The 14,990-nt window shown below is 24.4% G+C and overlaps 1 protein-coding gene across 8 annotated transcripts; it reads right to left on the reverse strand.

The window, feature by feature from the left end:
- Nucleotides 1-1,701: 1,701 nt before the first annotated feature.
- Nucleotides 1,702-14,676, reverse strand: LOC108000851 (uncharacterized protein DDB_G0283697). Of its 8 annotated transcripts, none has more exons than XM_062074451.1 (13): nucleotides 14,541-14,676; nucleotides 13,824-13,939; nucleotides 13,531-13,664; nucleotides 13,336-13,447; nucleotides 13,024-13,227; nucleotides 12,852-12,955; nucleotides 12,611-12,743; nucleotides 11,736-12,333; nucleotides 11,320-11,650; nucleotides 10,491-10,620; nucleotides 9,945-10,194; nucleotides 9,803-9,847; nucleotides 1,702-5,154 (listed from the first exon to the last, which is right to left on the reverse strand). In XM_062074451.1, exons 1-13 carry the CDS (start codon nucleotides 14,653-14,655, stop codon nucleotides 2,543-2,545), a joined length of 4,884 nt encoding a protein of 1,627 aa, XP_061930435.1. In that variant the 5' UTR covers nucleotides 14,656-14,676; the 3' UTR covers nucleotides 1,702-2,542. The 8 variants fall into 8 exon arrangements, with proteins under 8 accessions (XP_061930435.1, XP_061930434.1, XP_061930432.1 ...); XM_062074450.1 differs by having other exon boundaries at nucleotides 10,482-10,620; XM_062074448.1 differs by having other exon boundaries at nucleotides 9,803-9,850; nucleotides 10,482-10,620.
- Between the last annotated feature and the right edge of the window lie 314 nt (nucleotides 14,677-14,990).

Below are 14,990 nucleotides of genomic sequence, written 5' to 3' on the forward strand. Positions count from 1 at the left end.
AATTAGTTGATAAAATGTTACTTATATTCTGTAATATAGGAATAAATTCTATTGATTTTTTTTTCTCTTAAGAATATTTTTATATATAACAAATATAATATATTATATAAATATAAATATAATATATTATCGAAAAATATTTTACAATTATTTTTGAATTGTATACTATAAAAATAATATTAAATTATTTTTTCCCATCATTATTATTATTAATAAAATATTATTAATAATTATAATCTTAATTTTTGCAGTTTAAAATTATTTCACTATTTCAAAATTTGTTTTTTCTTTTTTTCTCTTTTCTTTTCATATTCTCTTCTTTTTTATATTTTTTGTAATGTTATAAAAATATATTTTTTTCAAAACATGAATATTTAAAATATTTAAAATATTTAAAAAATTATAAAAAAAATAAATTTATTCAAAACATGATAATATTAATAATAAAATGTGATAGAAGAAAATGTATTTTTTATACTGAAACGATATAATAATATCATTGATAATGTCGTCGATATATTTAAAACAGTAGTTATTATTTACAATTAAAGTTACTTTAGCTTTCCGCCTCTCTTTTTTTATTCGTTAACTCTTTTACATTATTATTCGTATTATTATTAGCATTTAATGTACTAATAATATATTAGAATTAATAATATATTATAATAATATATATTGCAAGCGATAATAAAAGCGAAAATAAAAAATATCAATTAATTTTAATATATTTATTATACGTATATAGTAAAATAATTTTAAATCTGATTTAATATGTGAAATATTTGAAACAATTATAACATATCTAGAACTTTATAAGAAAAAAAATCAGAAATATATATGTATATTGTTAGAATCAAATTCAAATTGATATTATATAGTAATAAATAAGCTTAAGCTTTTTATATTCATCTCAAGATACTTTAAATCAAGCAGAATAAACAGTGAAAATAATATATTTAAATATATATTTAATAAAAAATGTAAAATATTACGCATAGAATAATAAAATATATACTAAATCATTTAAATCTATCAAAATATTTTATCGTAATAAGTTAATAGTGCATTTTGCAGATATTACTTATAAATAAACATATATTTGTTTTCATGTATACTTTCATTAATATACATTTATGATTAAATATCACAATATACATTGTATGTACATAGATTTGTATCAAAATGAATAAATAATAAATAAATGAGCATTGTAATAGATTATTACATCACTTAAGATGCAGAGAGAGAGAGAGAGAGAGAGAGAGAGAGAGAGAGAGAGAGAGAGAGAGAGAGAGAGTAAAAAAGCAAAAAAAAAAAAACAATACTACATTAATATTATTAATATAGGACATGTATTATCATTGATAAATAATCTTTGATACAGTTATACAATAATTTTTCCTAACAATTTTCATTTTAGCATTTATCACTTTTTAAAATCATATTTTGCAATATATGTTATAATAATTCATTTATGATTCTATTAATAATAGGTTATATATGTATATATACATGAAAAGCATTGATACAAAGAAAAAAATATTTACAATTGAGTGAAAAATTGCATCAAATCATAAATATTTCAATTTAATAATTTCTAAGCTGCACTTGTACTTATCAACTTTAATAAAGTATTCTATTAGAGATGACAATAAGGATAATAATGAAATAAAGTTTTAAAATATAAATATAATTGCTAGATTCTTATATGTATATTAACTTGCATCACGAATTCAATTTATTTCTAATAAATCATATGCACGCATGTGCCGATTGATTGGAAAGTTGCACGCATACATATTGATATAATAAATAGATAAATTAAAAAATATTTTGTTACATCTTATAATTCATTCATATAACGGAAAAAGATATTCAATGTATACGATATAATAATATTAACCGTAATACATGGTATATAGTGCAATAGATCAATATCAAGTACATATATTTATTTGTATATTCTTAAGGTTATTTTTTTTGAATAAATTTTATAAATTACAAAATACATAACGCTAAGGTATATTTATTGAGAATGTGTTTCATTTGATCATGTTTGCCATTTGATTTTCATTTTAGAAAAATTGCATCATTTATAACAAATTATAGATCATAATAGTAGAAACCTACAAATTTCAAAGTACAAACACAGTATAAACTTTTAACTACAAAAATAGATACACGCTTTTTCTATTTACTATCTGTTTTTTCTTTCATATTTCCACTCTCTTTTTGTTTTGCTTCTATTTTCATTATATTACATCTTTTCATAATATTTTAATATCTTGATTTAATGTGAAAAACTAATTTAATAAGACTAATTACATCTAGTAATTTCTATCCTATTCGACATAATATCCAGACTATAACTCGATCACTGTTCATTCTGTATTTACCATAGAGATTACAGACAATCATGAATTAATGCCTCCATTTTCTCCTCTTCTTCTTTCAGCATTTAATGTAATTGTCCAACTGTGATTCCATGTTAAAGAATCATTGATAAAGCAAGGCTAATTTTTTTTTACATTATTTTCAATTCTCAAGAAAATGGATTACTTTTTCTCTTTAACGATCCAAATCGTTTCTCAGGTTCTCTGATTACTTCAAAAGGCGCAATTTTTGTATTTCTAATTTGTTTTTCTTCATTCTCATCGCTTGGGAAATCTTCAAAACTCATGTTACTAAAACCAGCGGCTGTGCTCACTACAGAATATTTTTTTATTCTTGAAGTTTTTTTACTGTAACCTATCGATTTAGTTTTATGACTCAATTTCGACGATGATAAAATATCACTAATATCATTGTGATTTTCATTGATTAAACGATATTTCGATTTCTCTGATTTAGTAAATTTATCTCTTTTATGCCTTGGTACATCATGGTCATCAGTAGTTACCAATGGTTCAGGTGACATAGGCGAAACAATATCTGGTATAACATCTGGCTTCGATACACTATTTACTGTTTGAACAGTAATTCGTGCGGTATGTTGAACCGGTTTAATAGTATATACCTCTTGTAAAATAGATGTAGATTTAATAGTAGTGGTAGCATCTGGTGATAATACTTTATTCAATAGTAATGTATTGTCCTCAATTGATCCAAAACTCAATGGCTGTGGTTGTGGTTCCTGCGTTACTGATCGTGATGATGATGGTTGAATAAATGGAACCTGAATCTCATTTTTCTTTTTTAACAAGTCACATTTCTCTTTTTCATTCAATTGCAAATATGTAAATTCATCGAACGGGACAGAACCAAAAAGATCTTTTGAAACATTCGTAAATGTATTCGAATATTTGTTGCTCGCAGAAATATTATCAAATTTTGAATTTGGTATTATTTTTGTAGATGAGGAAACAATAGTAGCTTGTTGAATATTTGATGAAGATGGTAGGGTACGAATGGAAGCAAGAGACGATTGTTGAAATTGACTGTTTATTACAAAACTATTTGGACTAAATGGCGATGAACCAAATAAATCTTTTTCTATATTTTCTTCTTTTTCCATTTCTTTTTTTTTTTCATTCTCTTTCTCATTTTCCTTCTCTATTTTTTCTTTTTTTCCTATCCTATATTCTTTTTTTTCTTCATTTTTATCTTCTTGTCTAGTTATCTCTAATCTTTCTTCTTCTTTTCTTCCATTTTCTTTCATATATTCTTCCATTTCTATTTTTTTTTGATCTTGAATATTTTTTTCTCTTTCAAAGTCTCGATGAGTTTTAACTAAAGTTATCTCAATTGATGATTGCTGATTATTTTTTTCCAAAAAATCAACATCTATCTTTTCTTCTGCAACATTTGTGTATTTCTGATATGAATTACACTTTGAAAGTGATTTGCTTTTCAAATCTGTTAATTCCTGAGATGAAACTCTTGAATTAAAAATAATGGGAACTATAGTTTTAAATTCATTATTCTCTTGACAATCGTTATTTTTTTTTAAATAACTGGATGATCTTGGAAAAGGAGCCAAAGCAAAAATGTCTTTTTCAGATTTTTCTAATAAATTATTTAAATATTTCATTTTCTCATTTCTTTCTAACGAATCTATTTTATTTAACAATTGAGAGTTTGAGTCATATTGATCATTAATAATAAATGGATCACCATGAAAATATTCCAGTTTCGATTCTGAATCGAGTTCATCGTCCAATAAAAGTGGCTTTTCTCCGTATTGATGTCCAACTATTGGATCTCTGTTGGCTCTAGTCATTGACAATCGTTGTCCTCGATAATATTTTTTCGATTTTTTTGTTCTATAATCTTTTTCATTCATAATAATATTTTTTTCCGAATGTTGAATAGAACTGCCATAAATTCGTATATTTTCCGAAACTATTTCATTTTTTTTTTTGTATTTTTCATCATTCTCATCATCATTGTCTTTATCTTTGTCATTCTCATTGTCGTTGTCATTATTATTATCATCAATATCATCATTATCTTTATCGTCTTCATCATCTTCAACATTGTCATTGTCGTCATCATCATCATCATCGTCATTGTCATCATCATCGTCATTGTCATCATCTTCCTCTTCGTCTTCCTCATCTTCTTCCCTTTTCTCATCTTCCATTTTCTCTTCCTTTTCTTCTTCCTCTTTCATTCCCTTATTATCTTCTTTTACTCCTTTTTTTTCTTCCTCCTCTTCTCTTTCTTTTTTCTTTCCCTCTTCCTCTATCTCATCCATATTATCTTCATTTCCAATATTGCTTTTTTCATTACTTTTTTCAATACCATTAGATTTAATAGTATTATTATAATTAATATGACTATATAAATTATCATTAATCGTTTTAAAATTATTGGCTAAACTTATCGAATCATTTGATTCGTTATATTCTTGGTATATGATGTTTTTTGTATTTTGTACTTTTTTCTTTCGACGTAACACGTTTTTGACTCTTTTCCTCTTTTGCTTTATACGCTCTTGAGATAAATCTTTATCACTGTCACTGGATATATCACCAGCATTGAATATTAATTTTTCGTATTTGGACCGATTTTCTATGGGAATTCGAACAAATGGCGGAGAAATAGGACTGTTTCCTGTTAAAGGCATCATTCTATGATCCAATTCAGTTCGTTCGAATCCTGAATTCCATTGTTTCGAAGGTATCCTTGATCTACCATTTACTTGTAATTTTCCTGAAAAAAAAAAACATATCTGTAACTTATAGGATTAAATATTTTTTACGCAATAAACGGAATTTTATGATGTATACATTGATAGTTTATTAATTTTTGTACCATGACATATCGATTCATTCACAGTATCATAATGAATTTGATAAACTCAAAATTTTCGTTTCGATATAGTAAACGAAACAAACGAAAGGAGAGAGAAAAAGAAAGAGAGAGTACAGTGAAAACAGTAGTAAAATAATTGATATTTCTTATCAATAATATATTCAATATACATCATTTTCTTTTCAAAATCATTATATTATATTTATTATTATATTATAAAACTTTCTGTATAAAACAGTTGAAACTGTATTGTTATACTTACCTATGATATATACATGTGAATAGTATCACGTGAAATTATTTAATTTAATATCATATATTTAAACATTTTAATAACTTATCAACATCAACGAATAAATTTTCTATATTTTTCCCTCTTTCTATATAACATAAGTGTTTAATATATGTATAATTATATTATATAAAATAGATTAAACGTTGCATCATGTCTAGTCGCAAAATTTCTATTTTTTTTTAAATATTCGATATCTATTTATATTATATTATTATTATTGTATTAAACAATCCATTATTCTTATTGCAAAGAAACCATTCAAATATATTTTTATCGACATACTTTTTATCGATATTTTATAAATTAAATTAGAAAAAGATATAGATATCTGATTAGGTCTGTCATGGTATGTGCATTATACTTCTAGAATATTTAAACGCTTAATATAGAATATATTAATATGTACAAAATTATTACATTAGATATATTACGAACTATCAATATTCTTTCCTTTTATTTCTTCTTTTTTCTGATTCTAGTCTCAGCTTCATTTCTATTCTATATATAGTTTGCTTTTTTTTTTAGTGTTTTATATAACATTGGTTAGTACCATCACCGCGCTATATCATACTAACACCATATGGTCTGGAACAGTCCTAATCAGATTTAGGGATTTAAGGATAAAAACGCAGTAATGATCTTTGTATCAAATTAATATGATTCAAATGGTACTATTATATGTATTATATGTATATAATATATATGTATGTATTATATAGAAATGATTATTTTTTTAATTAAAATTTAAAATGCGAGATAATATTGAATCATTCAACGAACAAAGAATTGCTGCGTTTTATGTATTCGAAAAAAACAATACTCCATATACCATATATCAATGTTTATGTTTATTGCTGTAACATTGTTTTAATACAGCGAATATGGGATGCCCAAGATCAGCCTCCTATGGTGCTCACGCGTCGCGTTTATTCTGATTCAAATGTGTTACATATAGTGATTTATTATTTTATTACATTGCATGGATCAAAATTAAAATATCATAACGGTAACAAATTGAATCATAATATATCATTGGTAACCGCACGAGGATCTTATATCTTATATGTAATTCAGAAGACACGGAGACACTATGGAAGGCAAACAACGTAGGACAAATATCGATATTTCGATATTTCTTTACAAATGATAAATTGTAAATGTATCGATTAAAAAACGATTTTTTATGCCTCCCAAACTCATTAGGGCGTTCCAGACAGTGAAAAATTAAATATAAACATGTTAAAAAATATTGATTACATAAAAAAAAAAAAAAAAAGAGAAGAATCTTTATTGCCTTTGATTTAACAGCAATAGCAATAAAGTATCTTGTCTTAATAATATTTGAATGATCATAAACTATTATTCTATTTACATTTTCTTAATCGATTCTCAATACATGAACATACAAAAAATAAGTTAGATACTAGCTTGTTCGATTAGAATCATATGCGTACATATACATGATGCAAGATATACATAATGAAATATTTGACTACATGAAAAAAAGTATTTGATATTTTACTTTTTACTGTTGAAACATTATAATTATAGAGGAACAGAAAAAATAAGATGTAATAAATTATGGATGGAATTACTGAATATTATAAGAAATATCTCGTAAATTGTAAAGAAAATAAACGAGAAAATGAATAAGTGAATTAGTAAGTAATTAAGATTAAATTAGAAGGGAAAGATTAACAAACGGAAAGGAAAACAAGAAATTAAATGAAAAGAAAGAGAAACATTATTCTAGAAATAATAAAGAAAGGAAAAAAAATAAAATTTCTAAATAAAAGAATGAAAGAAACAGTAAGTAAATACTACAATATATAAATATTATTATATTCTTTCATTATTATATATATATATATTTTACTTGTTAAAAAAAAAACTTATTTATTTTCGCTTATTGTTAATGTTATCTATTTTTTAATTTTTAAATATTTATAATTTATCTTTCCCATTTATCTATTTGTTGTACATCCAATGAATGATTAATAAAATTAATATAAAATAAGTAATAAATTGTGATGTATATATTGCTAATACATTCTTTTGAATTTATTTAAAGTGTACTTTTATGTAATTGAATTTAATTCTTTCTAAATTGTATAGATCAAACTTTGTTTAATTCATAATCGATGGATCACATCATATAAATACATACATTGTTCAATACATATATTTAAAATTATTTTTGGTATCATTATTCTTAGAACATGTGTCTCATAATGTATGTGTGCGCATATATACACATATCTGTTGTATATTGAAAATAATATAAATTTCATTTTCATATTTAATTTTACGAAACTAATTTTACGAATTTATTTTAATTAAATAATCTGTCCATGCAATTATATCAGTAACATGCTATTCAATTATACTTTATATATTATGATCACATTACTTGAATATAATGTGTACAATTTGTTAAAAAAAATAAGATAATTTATATTACAAGAAATAAATATTGCAAAACACATTTACTTTATCTTATTTCCATAATAACATATATTTCTATTCGGAATTCTTTAAACTTAAAATTCAAATTATATGAATTAACATTGAAACTATGCTATATGTACATAAATACGTACATAACATATTGTATGCCAATTTCTTGGCATGAAAACTAAATTAAAGCATGTCATAACACATATTTTATGAACAATTTAATTTCAATCAATAATCTTAAAATTATTTTTAACGTGAAATATCATCTTATTACCAAATATTACAATATTATCACCATTTATTAATTCTTATATTCGTAATTTTTTAATGTATCTACAGATATACAACCACGAAAAACATCATTCCAAGTGTATTATTTAATAAACATACGAATATAATACAATAATACATTAGATAGCAATAATGATATCGCAATTTTTTTCAATAAACACAATGAAAGAATGAATTTAAATTTCAATATATTAAGTATGTAATATTTTTTTTTATAATTGAAATCTTTTCAAAATAACAATCGTAACTTTCTCTGTATTTCACAAATATCGAAATCAATTTTCCACAAGTATACAATAATTATTGATACTTTATCAATTGTAATCTTTACAATTTATACACAACATGTTTCTTGTCCTTAATATATATTGTTTTTTTCTCTTCAAGGATTTAATTCCTTCTTATTTTGTACAATATATTTTACCACCCCTCTCCTTTTTTTTCTTTTATATTCATTGTATATAATAGAATGTTTATTAGAACTTATTCTTCTATCTTTGGTCATCATTAAAAGCATATGAAAATTAACTGACAATAACTTTTTACTTTTAATTTTTTTTATCTTTTTTTTCTTGTTATAATTATTTTTCATGTTATAATAGCTCTAAATTTTGCGAAAATTTTGTATACGTTATTATTTTATTATTTCATTCTGTGCGTCATGACTCAAATATGAATGCAATATATGTATAATATATATATAAATTCAAAATTATGAAAAATAATGTTGATAAAACAAAATAATGAAATTTCAATCAATCAATTGTTATAATTCTGTAATTTATTCACGTTTTTTTTAATAAACTGAAATCTTCTCTTCTATCATTATCACAGGTAACTCGATCATTTTTCAAATCGAAAAATCGTAGTGTAATTATATAAGAATAATCATGCACAATTGTATTACTGTAATCGTCTACAACGTACATAGAATAAGTTATTTGTATTATTCTTTTGTTTCAAACTTTTAAGCACAGATAAAATAAACTGGCATTAAAGTTTTTCCTATATATCATTCATTCTTAATTCTAATAAATTTGCAAGTAATTAGTACATAATTTTAAAACGATCTATTTAGGAACATAATCTGTAATTCGCTTTTGCAATTTTTGTTTTTGTCAACATATCAGTATATTATTTTATAAATTATATTATTCATATCACATTAATTAACGTATTGAGTAAGATAGTTTTACCATTTTCAACAAAAATCTACGTTAAAAAAGTTACTCGAAAACTTAGAAAGAATTATAGAAAGAATTGTAATCTGAGTATACTATGTGATTATGACTTGATGGAAAATGATGAGAGAGAGAGAGAGAGAGAGAGAGGGGGATGGAAAAAGATAGAAAAAAAAGAAAAAGAAAAGGAAAAATACGAAATATTGATTATGCTTAATTCACCTAAATACATTACGTATTATTTGTTAAATTCTGCTGCATATTGATAAAAGAGAAAAAAGAAAATGGAATAAGAATGTATACGAAGCAGTCTATGCATTACCTCCAGCAAGTGCAGCAGTTTTTGATCCAATTTTATTCTTCTTTCCTGCTAAAAATTACATCAACAAACGATAAAGAAATGTTTTTTAAAAATCATTTCAACTAATTCAATTAATTAAATTTAATCACATAAATGCACTTACTTGGCAAACTGAAAGGTGCAGATTCAAATGGATCTTCTGGTAATTCTGCATATGTCATAACAAGGCTTTCGCGACTTTTTACACCACTGATACTTGCATTACTTCCTCTTCTAATTTTATCAAATTCAGCACCAAAAATATGATCTTCTGTTAATTGATTGAAAGGTTGTACATCTTCAAATGGATTCCAAGCTGCTACATCTGCACTTAATGATCTTCCTTCAGTAGCAGTTATACTTGAAAGTTCTCCCTGATTGGAAATATCATAAATTTTTTTAATAAATTTCTTTAATAAAATATCCTATGCATTTCTAATATAAGTGCTGCACAGAAAATAAAAACCATAAATTATATTTATAATTTAAAATATTTATAATTATCCCAAACTTAAATTATAATGGGATTAATGGGGGATAAAAAAACAATAAAATATTTATAAAAAATGTTTTAAAATAAAAAAAACAATGATTAAACAATGTGAAAATAAAATTAATATTAAAGAAAATCATTAAAAATCAGTGCATTTTATGTACTTACAATACGTACATGCGAAGTGCTAGATCCTAGACAAAGCCTTACACCAGTTAGAACTTCAGGAGTACTAACATCTTCAGAACGTGATTTTACTGAAGCTTCATATGGTGCTAGAAATTGTGTTGTTTCGCTTGCAAATGCTCTATAGTATAAATAATAAATAAATGTTTTGTAAATATTCATACATATAAATTAATTTTATAAAAGAAAAAAAATATTTATTACTATATTAATATGTTATATGTATTTAAAAATATTCAATAATTATTTTATACATATTACATGTATAAAAAAAATACTATTTTATATATTTTATATTTATATAAAATGTTTTATAATTTATATGATATAAAGATTTTATAACATAAAATAAAATAAAGATAGAAAATAATAAAATTACATTAAAGTTATCTTCAATAAAATTAAATTTGAAAATTTTTCAAATATATAAAGTTGGTTCAGTCTTTACTTGATATAATTGATATATAATTGACAAATATGTGTATGTGTTATGATATAATAAAAAACTATTTTATATATAAAAATAAATAAATAATAATAAAATAACATGTTTTTGTTCGAGATTTTCAAAATTAAATTAAATTCTATTAAATTGAAATATATTCCATCAATAATAAATTAAACTACACATATTCAATTAATTCGCAAAAAATGCATTTTTAAAAAAATATGAATAATGAACGTTATTTCATTATTCTAATTTTTTTTCTTATTTTGAGTTATAAAATTTTCTTGATTTATTAAAGAATACCTTGTATGACAGAGAGAGGGGAAGGGAGGGGGAGGGGAGAGGGGGAGGGGGAGAGAGGGAGACACTTACTTATTGAAAGCACTTGTGTCGCTAACATTTCTTCTATGGCGTACAGAAGATAGTGTTGGACTATCAGGTGGAGAAGTACTTGAACTTATATTCTGACTTAAACTCTCAGTTTTATTAACTGGTTTCGGTAAAGTTGGTACCATTACAGGAGTAGCTTTATTAGGCCCAGTTGGAGTATTCAATTTCGATGTTAATGAAGTAAGAGGTATATATTTAGGAGGCGGACAACTAGCAATATTTGATATTTTGGGCAGAATTTTAGGTTTAGGAGCAACAGGTGGTGGTATTTTTGTAGGTGGTGGCATAGCTCGATTATCATCTTTAAATGGATCTGGATAACCTGCAAATAGAATGATCTGAACATATACACTTAAACTAAAAAAAGTTGGAAAAAATTTTTAAGAGTAAATTCTTACCAGATGGTGGAAATAGTGCTTCTAAATTTTCTTCATTTATATTTGTTGTCAATGTTGAATCAAAGTACGAACTTACTGTATCTTGAACACTTGCAGGAGATCGTCTAATTGTAGAACAATGTGACTGACTATATTGTGATTTTTGGATTTGTGATTGATGTCCAAAAGAAATATTTTGACTAGTTGTACAAATTTGCGGCGAAACTTGATTAAGCACTGAAACTTGATGGGAAGATGCTTGCGTATTTACTGGTAATGATTGAACATTTGATTGCATACTTTGTCCAACATAAGTTTGAGATGTATTCAATGGAGCAAGTTGTTGACCCATTTGAACATATGAAACTGTATTTCCTATAGAACTTTGTGACTGAACTTGATTTCCTTGACCTGATATTTGACTTACGATCTGACCACTTAAACTAATCGGACCTGTGCTTACAGCTTGCCCTTTTGGTCGTTGCCTTGGTGTAACTGATGTACCCTCAACAGTAGATACTGGAATTGGTTTTGGTGTTTTCACTAATGATGATCTTTTAACATTTTCAGATTCCATAGGCGGACAAGTTAATGATTCCAGAACTGGAATTGGAACTTTCTAAAAAAATAAATAAATATAATTGTAAAAATATAATTGTAAAATATATACATATTTACTATATATATATATATATATATATATATATATTCATTTGTACATATTTACATCATATTTATAATTTACATAAATGAAAATATCTGAAAATATTTAATAGATAGTCTTGCTTTCAGTCTTCACTTTTCTCTTTATTCTTTGGAAATATCAATTCACACATCACATATATCAAATATATTTATAAAAAATAATTAATTAATAAATATATACATGTACATACATGTAAATTCTGTACAGGACATTCTTTACCCAAAATTTGGAATGCAATCATAGACACTTGATAAATATCGGGACGATTATCAGAATCCGGCTCAAGCATATATCGAATCAGACAATGAAGACTTCTACTATATCTATATATAAAGTATTAATCTCATAATTTTATTATATGAAATAAAAAAATTAAAAATAAAATAAATAAAAAAAATAATATATAATGAATATATATATAAAGAACTAACCTCGAATGATTTGGTATCGTAAAATTTCCCGATTGAATAGCAAGTGTACTTTCCCCAAATGGTAATGTAAAGAAACAAAGTTTGTATAACAAACATCCCAATGCCTAAGAATTTATGAAATATTATTTCTGCGAATAAATTTTTTAGATTAAAAATTTTTAATTTATTCTACCCATATATCTGCTTTTGTTGTAATAGGTTTTCCACAATACATATCAACCATTTCAGGTGCTCTGTAACTGAGAGTTGTATATTTTTTAATTTCTTCCTCGACTATTGCTGCACCATGTACACTAGGATTAAGAATTTTTGCTGTTGCAGAACCGAAGTCACACAATACATAATGACCAGTATCAGAATACAATATATTTTCAATCTAAAAATAATGTCAAATAAATAAACAAATATTATTGCATTAGTAAAGTATATAAAAATTACATTATTGAATTAAGTCTTAACAAAAATTAAAACATCTAATACAAACTTTTAAATCTCTATGTATTATTGGTGTTTGACAATGATGTAATCGAGATACTGCTTCACAAACATCACAAAATATTTGAAGAACTTCAGACTCACTAAAGCCAGTTTGTAATCTGTAAATTATTAAATTAGTACTTCAAAATTTTCTTTTATGTATCTTGTATAATTATCGAAACTTTTTTAACATATTTTTAACCTATTATTCATCATCTGTAGAACTTGAGTTTTGCAATAAGGCATTAAAAGTAGAAGTTCGTGCACTCCTCCTCCTATGTTTGTAATACTACTATCCAAATATCCTATGATATTTTTATGACCATTTAAGTTACTCTAAAAATAGAAATAAAAGTATAATAATAAAAAGTATAATAATTTCCAGAATCAACAAAAATAAATAATTCAATTAATTATCTTCATAAAAATTTTATAAAAAGAAATCTTTATAAAAACATAATTATAATTTGTTTAAAAAAGATATGTAAAACTTACTGCGATTTGTATCTCTCTTTTACATACATTGAGATCATGTTCATTATTAACATACATGCGTTTAAGTGCATAACGTCCACTTGAAGATTTTACCAAAAACACAATAGCAAATCCTCCTATAATAATATTATTAAAAATAATTATAAAATTATATGTTTGCCAAATATTAGCCAATTAAATTTCTTGTTTAAATGTTCATGAATTCAGATATTTTATATTTTAAAGTAATATATTTTTATTCAATTATTTGATTAATATATATATAAATTTTGAAATCTTAAAGCAAAACTTTAAAATAAAGTAAATAAATAAAATATATCCAAAAAAAAAAGAATTTTTTAGTATAATTGTATTATTGTAATTAATCGTCAAAATATTACGATATCAATACTTTTTGACATATATATATATATATATATATACATATATGTAAGGTGGGCGCGCGCGCGCGCATGTGTGTGTGTGCGTACATCATATACATTTATTAATATAAGTATTTGTTCCAACTCAAACATTTCAGATGTCAAACAACATATATTATTAATTTTATTTAAGAATTAATGATCATTTTAATATATTTAATTTGTGATTCATTATGCGATATTAAATATTAATTTATTTTTTATAAACAAATTATATAAAAAAAGTAAAAAATGATCAAGCAAATGAAACGAATGGAAGGGGTGATGAGTATTCAAGGTTGATAATAAGACGCACCTTCAGCTAAAACCTCTTCGACAGTGACAGTATAACGTCCTACTACAAAAACTTTTCCTACGTAACTGTTAGGCTCCTTCGACGTGTTTTCAATTTTTGAAAACAGCTTCTTCATATTAGCACACGTCGTCGGCCTTCTCAGTGTTGAACTGACTTGACATAAGGCCTCCTTTACTAAATTTTTTAATATACAATATGGCGAGTTTGACTTAGTAAATCAATAATATATATTATATCTCTACTTCCCAACTTTTAAGTTACAATAGCTTTCGTAATAATTTAACAGCAATGAACTTAACCAAAGGAAATCGTTCTAGACATGATAACAGTTAACGTATTTTACCCAGCCGACATATTCAGGCCATACGAACTGCGCATGTACAACTTTATAGAAACTATATCGTAAACATATGTGCACAACTTCCGTTTGAATGTCAACATTTTCTCATT

Source organism: Apis cerana, linkage group LG4 (genome assembly GCF_029169275.1).
Source record: "Apis cerana isolate GH-2021 linkage group LG4, AcerK_1.0, whole genome shotgun sequence".
NCBI lineage: Eukaryota > Metazoa > Arthropoda > Insecta > Hymenoptera > Apidae > Apis > Apis cerana.